The following is a 9,513-nucleotide window of genomic DNA, read 5'->3' as shown; positions in this document are numbered from 1 at the left end:
AGGAAGGAAGGAAGGAAGGAAGGAAGGAAGGAAGGAAGGAAGGAAGGAAGGAAGGAAGGAAGGGAAGGGGCAAGCTTAGAATGTGCTTAGATGCCCAGATGAAGTCCACACTGATGCCCTCTGTAGCTTGAACTAAAGAACAGCAGCCTGGGAATGACCATATCAGACCCCTACAGGAAGCATTTATAAAAGCAGTGCCTTCAAGAGCTGCCTTAAGTAAGGTTATCCTGAGTCTTGTCCTGTTTCTTCTTGAAAATACATTTCACCTCTCTCATTTTCTCTTTATTCTTCCTCCCCATGCCTACGCTTTTAGAGGAAAAGTCCGGTAAGAAATAAGTCCTTTCCACTTTTGGGGCAAACATTATTTATTCTGTTTATTTGCATTATCTGCATATCTAATGACTGACTATGTTTAACACTTAAACAAGGTTTTGAACTTTAAAAACAAACCTTTGTGAACCATGACCAGGTCTCATTATGCCACATGGGAAAAAAAGGAAGTTGGTTGCTAAGTGATTTTACAAACCCGTTATTAAGGGCCCTGGGGTAATTTTGTAAAGATTCACCTCTGCCTCAATCACAGCCATATAATCAAATATTTTTGGTACTAAGTTTCATTTATTGCAGTTTCCACTGGAATTAGTCAAGCTACATATACATATCATGAGCTAAGCAAATGTTTTTTAAGTTAATTTTTGATTAGTGTACAACATAGTAGCATCTGGAATGCCTATGAAGCTGGCCTGGGAATGGGGAGTTGTAGGGAAGCTGGGGGGTTTTATTTTGTTTTTGTTTCAGTAAATCCAAATATTCCCTCCTGGAATTGTCAGAGACTGGAAAAGAGGATCTTTATAAAATGTAAATTACCTCCTGGATGTTAATTTTTAGTAGCAGTGGGTGATTTTTAGTGGCAACACAAGTCTGATACGATGTACCTACATCGTTTTATTTTAGAGCAACACAAGGAACAGATCTCAAAAAATAAAATGAGTTTGTTCTCTTCTTGGTTGCCTGGTTTGTTGGGAACATGTTCTCAGGATGCTGATGCATGGCTGACAGAGGTGACCTCTCTGGTGGAAAATAGGAAAATATTATGTTCCATGTTCACAGCACCAAGTGGTTGGTTGGTTGTTAACGCACCTAGGTGGGTGGTGCAGTAAGTGCTTTCACCTCTTATCCTTCCCACTGACCAAATCCTGGCAGCCACTCCACCACATACAGGATACTGTGCTTACAGAAAAGCCATAGGATAGGAGGGAGGCGGAACAGAGACACAGGAAGGACAACAATATGAGACCAAAACATTAAAATGTCTCAAAATATGAGCCCCTTTTGGTTTCCAAAAATAACATAAGGAGCTACAATTATGATTATTACTAACCTAAATGACCCGCTTCTGAGTAATTCAGAATCAACTATGCATTGCCTGTTCTGTGGCAGCAGAATATTACTGGTGCTCTTTAATAGCCTTTCCTTACACTTTTCCACTTTCATTTATTCTTGTGGACCCTGAATGTTTTTCTGAATTAACCAAATTTGGCCACTTCAAATATCCACAGGACTGTGTGGCCTGAAGTTTGTCTATGGTGCTTTAAAACTTCTCTCTTTTCATTAATTTTCTCCTGTTGTCCTTCACGGCAATTTTAACTGCAAGAATTTCCCCCTGTCACTCCCTCACCTAATTTTTCTTTGGAAATGTCCATCTTGATTCCTCAGCCTGGTCATTTTGATGACTAGCAGGTTCTTTGTTTCTCTTCCCAAATGAAGTTTTAGAAGATCATCTCAAATATGTCTGATTGAAGATAATAGACAGTCGCTGTAATCTAACTTGTAATCTGTAGTCGACCGAAGTTTAAATACAGATAAACACCTACAATAGCATGGCAAATTGATGCTTGCCAAATAGTTTATCTTCACCCTAAAGCATTTAAAAACAAGAAGGAATCCTTGTAAGAATCTTAGTAATAAAAGTAGTGATCATATATTCTAATTCTTTCCTAGAAAATTCTCTAACATTAATCACTCAATTTGCTAAAATGAGGCTATAGAAAAATCATATTTGTTTAGTGCTTTGTAGTTAATTGCCCATTCTCAACTTTGTTTCCCTATAGCACTAAATTTAGCAAATTAGGATGCCATAAAACTTCAAAATCTGGGTTATTTAATGAATGTGACAAGGGGGATAGATTGTTTTGTTAGTTGGAAATGATAAACATATTAAAACACTTTATTCACATTGACTAAGATGAAGGTGTCATAGTTAACTGAATTTAAACTAACTCCGTTATATAAAAAATAATAAAACAGAACTGCCATGTCATATAAGAACAGTGTGAAGATTGAGGATGTAGGCTGCAGTATTTTCTTTTAGGTAGATATATTCATTTTGAAAATTATATAAATTTTAGAAATATACCACATTCTAGATCTTCATTCCAGTGACAAAATCATAGATTAGCAGTGTTTATCCACTTTGAAAATAGCCTCAACATATAAAATAAGAGTTATCTCTAAGTTGAACACCAAAATAAAAGTAGAAGGGAAAATAAAATGTTTTCCACATTGGAAGACCAAGAGAAATCTAGGTAATGAACACAGTATTTAATTAGGAATGAAGGAAATTTGTTCAGAAAACAAGCAGACCACTTGCAAAGTCTCTGAGTAATCAGACATAGAAATGAAGCAGTAATAACAGCAGATAGAATTTACTGAGCGCTTATTATGTATGACACAAATGGCTGCAATCAGAGGTGAATTAACCTCCTGCAGATTCTGAACAACTGAATAGGTGTTTTGTTTGGTTGTGCAGTTAAAAACAATTTCAGCCCACATTTCAAAACTAGAACATTTCAAATTAAAAAAAAAAAAATCTGGATGCTCATCATCTCTCTGAAGACCTGGCAGGACTAAGCCCACATTCTCACGTGGCACATATGGGGTGCACTGAATAGTGGCCAGTTTTCCAGAATCTCATAATGTGTGTGTGCCTGACTCCCAGCACCCCCTCCCCATCCCCCACCCACTTTTTACTCTTGCAAGCATTTGGGTTTGCAACTTTGGACGTAGATCTCTCAGCTTATAGAATATATCAAGACCAGATACTAAATTAGTTTTCTTCTGCCTTTGAAGAAAATTCTGTATATTGGTAAACAAAAAATAGAACACTAAAGGCTTTGACATTCTTGGGAAATGATGGGAGAAAGGGTAAAGCAAAATTTTGAGCAGGCAAAGACCCTTCCGTCCTGGCTGATAATTTTTCTGTCCTTATCCGGCATAGCCTAAGCCAATTTTTGCTCTTCAGTGGTGATAATTGGCATATATAAAGCCCTTCCATTTGCTCCTGGAATTATTTTCCTTTTGAAGTTTTCAGATAGCTCTTAATTATAGACCTTGAGGCTTTCTGGGTCTGCACTTTGCACAGCTTCTAGCTCTGTCTTTTGGGTTCTGTTTAATCAGCCTGTGACTACATGAATTTGAACAGCTATTCCCTGCTGAAGGCATTTTGCAAATGGAGTTTCCAAACTGCTATATTACAAGGTTGTCTTTTACTAGAAAAAAAAAATTAAACCTTGAACTTGTGATTAAAATATAGGTTTATAACTCATTGGAAATTAAGATATGACTCAATTTGGGTAGATTAATATATTTGAAATTATTTTGAAAAAGTATTCTGTATAACCTTAAATTAAAAGTAATGGCAAAAAACCGCAATTACTCTTGCACCTGCCTTAATAATAAAGTGTTTTGTATGTAAGGTTTTGCCACTGAATGCTTGCAGTCTAGATTCTATTTTGCATATTTCTCACAATTTTATCTTGGGCCACTTTTAGTCCTCTAATTGCTATATTTTAAAAGTGAATTGTTTGTCATGAAATTCCCATACCTCTTTCTACACAAAGGAACTTTTTAATTTGGTCACTAAAGAATAATAAAGTCTAAAGTTTCATATATAAAAGTGTTTGAATTTTTCTCAAAACGCAGTATGGATTAGTCAATAAGATAATTTAAGCCCAGAAACAAGTATTTATGTGGCCTTTTTTTTTTTTTTTACAATTTTATTTAAGGTGCATCCAGGCAGGTTTATAAGAAAGGTGGACTCCATAGGTAGCAGTACCTGGAAAATAAGGCAAATAATAAAGTCTGTAGTATTACAAGTCAATTGTCTAGAATAATATGTCTAGAATCCTAGCTACTTATAAACTGGTCTGAAAATAACCACTCCTGGATGTTAATCACAATGACTCTCTGCTTTTGGAGTCATTCAACAATGCTATGCTTGGCATCATAGAAGGAATGAGAAAATGAGAAATAGGGGATCTGAATTCTGTCTCTGGTTCTACCTGCTTACTAGCTGTGTATCTCAGAGCCTCACATTCCTCTCTATAGCATGTAGCCACTTGGACGAGATATCCATGGAGGCCTACCCAGATGTAAAAGCTACAACTTTTGCTTCCTATCTATGTTCTAGAAAGAATATCCTCTACATTTGAACAAACTCCTAACTTTCTTTGTGTTTGTGCTCCTAGTTTTGGTTTTGGGAGGTAGCTTCTAGTGACTCCATGCATTAGCCCATATATTGAAAGGGAAACTGATGAACAGCTCTTTCCCCACTCACATCCTAGTCACTCGTGTTACATCAGAAAGCTCCTAAAGAGGCAGAGCTATCAGAGATTGTTGGAATAAATTGATAGCAGCCATAATCAAGATTTGAAAAGCAAAAGGAAGAAGTCATACATCTGCTTGTTGTGTTTGTTGTTGTTGTTGTTGTTGTTGTTTTATCATACTTTAAGTTCTAGGGTACATTTGCACAACGTGCAGTTTTGTTACATATGTATATATGGTGCCATGTTGGTTGCTACACCCATTAACTCGTCATTTACATTATTTCTCCTAATTCTATCCCTCCCCTCCCCTACCCCACTACAGGCCCTGGTGTGTGATGTTCCCTGACCTGTGTTCAAGTGTTCTCTTGTTCAATTCCCACCTACGAGTGAGAACATGCAGTGTTTGATTTTCTGTCCTTGTAATAGTGTGCTCAGAATGATGGTTTCCAGCTTCATCCATGTCCCTACAAAGGACATGAACTCATCCTTTTTTATGGCTGCATGTTATTCCATGGTGTATATGTGCCACATTTTCTTAATGCAGTCTATCATTGATGGACATTTGGGTTGGTTCCAAGTCTTTGCTATTGTGAATCATGCCGCAATAAACGTACGTGTGCATGTGTCTTTATAGTAGCATGATTTATAATCCTTTGGGTATATATCCAGTAATGGGATCACTGGGTCAAATGATATTTCTAGTTCTAAATCCTTGAGGAATCACCACACTGTCTTCCACAATTTGAACTAATTTACACTCCCACCAACAGTGTAAAAGTGTTCATATTTCTNTATATAAAAGTGTTTGAATTTTTCTCAAAACGCAGTATGGATTAGTCAATAAGATAATTTAAGCCCAGAAACAAGTATTTATGTGGCCTTTTTTTTTTTTTTTTACAATTTTATTTAAGGTGCATCCAGGCAGGTTTATAAGAAAGGTGGACTCCATAGGTAGCAGTACCTGGAAAATAAGGCAAATAATAAAGTCTGTAGTATTACAAGTCAATTGTCTAGAATAATATGTCTAGAATCCTAGCTACTTATAAACTGGTCTGAAAAATAACCACTCCTGGATGTTAATCACAATGACTCTCTGCTTTTGGAGTCATTCAACAATGCTATGCTTGGCATCATAGAAGGAATGAGAAAATGAGAAATAGGGGATCTGAATTCTGTCTCTGGTTCTACCTGCTTACTAGCTGTGTATCTCAGAGCCTCACATTCCTCTCTATAGCATGTAGCCACTTGGACGAGATATCCATGGAGGCCTACCCAGATGTAAAAAGCTACAACTTTTTGCTTCCTATCTATGTTCTAGAAAGAATATCCTCTACATTTGAACAAACTCCTAACTTTCTTTGTGTTTGTGCTCCTAGTTTTGGTTTTGGGAGGTAGCTTCTAGTGACTCCATGCATTAGCCCATATATTGAAAGGGAAACTGATGAACAGCTCTTTCCCCACTCACATCCTAGTCACTCGTGTTACATCAGAAAGCTCCTAAAGAGGCAGAGCTATCAGAGATTGTTGGAATAAATTGATAGCAGCCATAATCAAGATTTGAAAAGCAAAAGGAAGAAGTCATACATCTGCTTGTTGTGTTTGTTGTTGTTGTTGTTGTTGTTGTTTTTATCATACTTTAAGTTCTAGGGTACATTTGCACAACGTGCAGTTTTGTTACATATGTATATATGGTGCCATGTTGGTTGCTACACCCATTAACTCGTCATTTACATTATTTCTCCTAATTCTATCCCTCCCCCTCCCCCTACCCCACTACAGGCCCTGGTGTGTGATGTTCCCTGACCTGTGTTCAAGTGTTCTCTTGTTCAATTCCCACCTACGAGTGAGAACATGCAGTGTTTGATTTTCTGTCCTTGTAATAGTGTGCTCAGAATGATGGTTTCCAGCTTCATCCATGTCCCTACAAAGGACATGAACTCATCCTTTTTTATGGCTGCATGTTATTCCATGGTGTATATGTGCCACATTTTCTTAATGCAGTCTATCATTGATGGACATTTGGGTTGGTTCCAAGTCTTTGCTATTGTGAATCATGCCGCAATAAACGTACGTGTGCATGTGTCTTTATAGTAGCATGATTTATAATCCTTTGGGTATATATCCAGTAATGGGATCACTGGGTCAAATGATATTTCTAGTTCTAAATCCTTGAGGAATCACCACACTGTCTTCCACAATTTGAACTAATTTACACTCCCACCAACAGTGTAAAAGTGTTCATATTTCTCCACATCCTCTCCAGCATCTGTTGTTTCCTGACTTTTTAATGATCGCCATTCTAACAGGTGTGAGATGGTATCTCATTGTGGTTTTGATTTGCATTTCTGTGATGACCAGTGATGATGAGCTTTTTTTTTATGTGTCTGTTGGCTGCATGAATGTCTTATTTTGAGAAGTGTCTGTTAATATCCTTTGCCCACTTTTTGATGGGGTTGTTTGATTTTTTTCTTGTAAATTTGTTTAAGTGCTTTGTAGATTCTGGATGTTAGCCCTTTGTCAGATGGGTAGATTGCAAAAATTGTCTCCCATTCTGTAGGTTGCTGTTCACTCTGACGGTAGTTTCTCTTCCTGCACAGAAGCTGTTTAGTTTAATTAGATTCTATTTATCTATTTTGGCTTTTGTTGCTATTGCTTTTGGTGTTTTAGCCGTGAAGTCCTTGCCCATGCCTATATCCTGAATGGTATTGTCTAGGTTTTCTTTTAGGGTTTTTATGGTGTTAGGTCTAACATTTAAGTCTTTAATCCATCTTGAATTAATTTTTGTATAAGGTGTAAGGAAAGGATCCATTTTCAGCTTTCTACAGTTTCTGGCTTTCTAGCCAGTTTTCCCAGCACCATTTATTAAATAGGGAATCCTTTCCCCATTGCTTGCTTTTGTCAGGTCTGTTAAAGATCAGATGGTTGTAGATGTATGGTGTTATTTCTGAGGGCTCTGTTCTGTTCCATTGGTCTATATCTCTGTTTTGGTACCAGTACCATGCTCTTTTGGTTACTGCAGCCTTGTAGTATAGTTTGAAGTCAGGCAGTGTGATGCCTCCAGCTTTGTTCTTTTTGCTTATGATTGCCTTGGCAATGAGGGCTCTTTTTTGGTTCCATATGAACTTTAAAGTAGTTTTATTCCACTTTTGTGAAGAAAGTCATTGGTAGCTTGACGGGAATGGCATTGAATCTATAAATTACCTTGGGCAGTATGGCCCTTTTCACGATATTGATTCTTCCTATTCATGAGCGTGGAATGTTCTTCCACTTGTTTGTGTCCTCTTTTATTTCACTGAGCAGTGGTTTGTAGTTCTCCTTGAAGAGGTCCTTCACATCCCTCATAAGTTTGATTCCTAGGTATTTTATTCTCTTTGTAGCAATTGTGAATGGGCGTTCACTCATGATTTGTCTCTCTGTCTATTATTGGTGTATAAGAATGCTTGTGATTTTTGCACATTGATTTTGTGTTTTCTAAGGTCATGTGGTCCACCAGGGTTCTGTTGCTGCTGGACAGTTTTCGCCATTCCCAACTATGTTTGTCAGGGCTTCCTCATCTTTCCCATCACATTCTCATCATTCACATCACATTGGTAGAGGTCGCCCAAATCACTAGGCCAAGAACATTCAACACAAAAGTATCCTCATAAGCACACCTTCCATAGAACACCAAAGAAAAATTCCAGACAAGGAAAAGTGCTCTCTAAATCCTGCCTCTGGTTTTTCATAAGCTCCTTTTGTACCCTAACTACGTGAAAAATGCATTATTGTCTATATTTGCTAACATCCTGCTCTGTAGGGAACAGTTTACTTCTCTCTTCTCTAAGTACCCCCTCCTCAAACTTTCTAGAGAAAAACTTCTATGGCAAGACATTAAACATTGTTAATAAAGTTTTCTTGTATGTTTCTGCCTTGTTCTTATGTACACATAACTAAAACTTACATATCCACGTTAGCAAAGCTGTATTGTACAACGGATATCCTCTCTTTAAGGTTCTCCGACGCCTCCTGTGGTTTAAGTAAGCCCTAAACACTAGGACTGCCTGTCTTCCTTTGGCCTGATTCTCTGGAATGTATGTTTGGTTAGCTGCTTATGAAGTTTTCTATTACCCAAGACTTTTGACTGATCCATCATTCTCTGACTAGGTGTCTGTTCTCTCTTCCTTTTTGCTGATCACAGAGGCGCAGCCCGGTAAGAACTCTCAACATTTTTACCTTAAACATGTATAGAGAAAATTGCTGCCAAGGCAAGGTGGCCAGGTTGGTTTCCCATTAAATTTATGATAACCCAGTGTGAATGAGGCAGGTGAAACAGGTTTACTGATTGAAAGCCTCTGACCCTCTTAAGTATCAGGGGCATATTTTAGAATTGTCAGAGCACTTTCCCATAACTAACTGAACTAATACATGGGAATCTCAACTCCTAGTACTAAATTTGGAAAATATATGGAATGTGTGTGTGTGTGTGTGTATGTGTGTGTGTGTGTGTGTGTGTGTATGTATGTACATAAAAGGCCTAGTTCACCAGAAAGTACCATAGAAGTTGATAGCAAAGAGATAATAAAGACTAATAAAACTATTAAGAATGTAAGGGGCCGGGCGCGGTGGCTCATGCCTGTAATCCCAGCACTTTGGGAGGCCGAGACAGGAGGATCACGAGGTCAAGAGATCGAGACCATACCGGCTAACATGGTGAAACCCCGTCTCTACTAAAAATACAAAAAATTAGCTGGGTGCGGTGGCGGGCACCTGTAGTCCCAGCTATACGGGAGGCTGAGGCAGGAGAATGGCATGAACCCAGGAGGTGGAGCTTGCAATGAACCAAGATTGCACCACTGCACTCCAGCCTGAGCAACAGAGCAAGACTCCGTCTCAAAAAAAATAAAAAATAAAAAATAAAAAATAAATAAAT

At 37.9% G+C, this 9,513-nt stretch overlaps 1 protein-coding gene across 1 annotated transcript in view; it reads left to right on the top strand.

The window, feature by feature from the left end:
- The window catches only part of SGIP1 (SH3GL interacting endocytic adaptor 1), a 224,447-nt gene that overhangs the window by 132,859 nt on the left and 82,075 nt on the right, over window positions 1–9,513 (top strand). The window contains 2 exon segments of the mRNA XM_017877177.1: window positions 314–325; window positions 8,782–8,793. Coding sequence (XP_017732666.1) covers window positions 314–325; window positions 8,782–8,793 — 24 coding nt within the window.

The sequence above is a fragment of the Rhinopithecus bieti genome, unplaced genomic scaffold (assembly GCF_001698545.2).
Source record: "Rhinopithecus bieti isolate Rb0 unplaced genomic scaffold, ASM169854v2 scaffold_6380, whole genome shotgun sequence".
Taxonomy (NCBI): domain Eukaryota; kingdom Metazoa; phylum Chordata; class Mammalia; order Primates; family Cercopithecidae; genus Rhinopithecus; species Rhinopithecus bieti.
The sequence above is the reverse complement of the archived record's forward strand: the minus strand, read 5'-3'. Positions and strand labels throughout refer to the sequence as shown.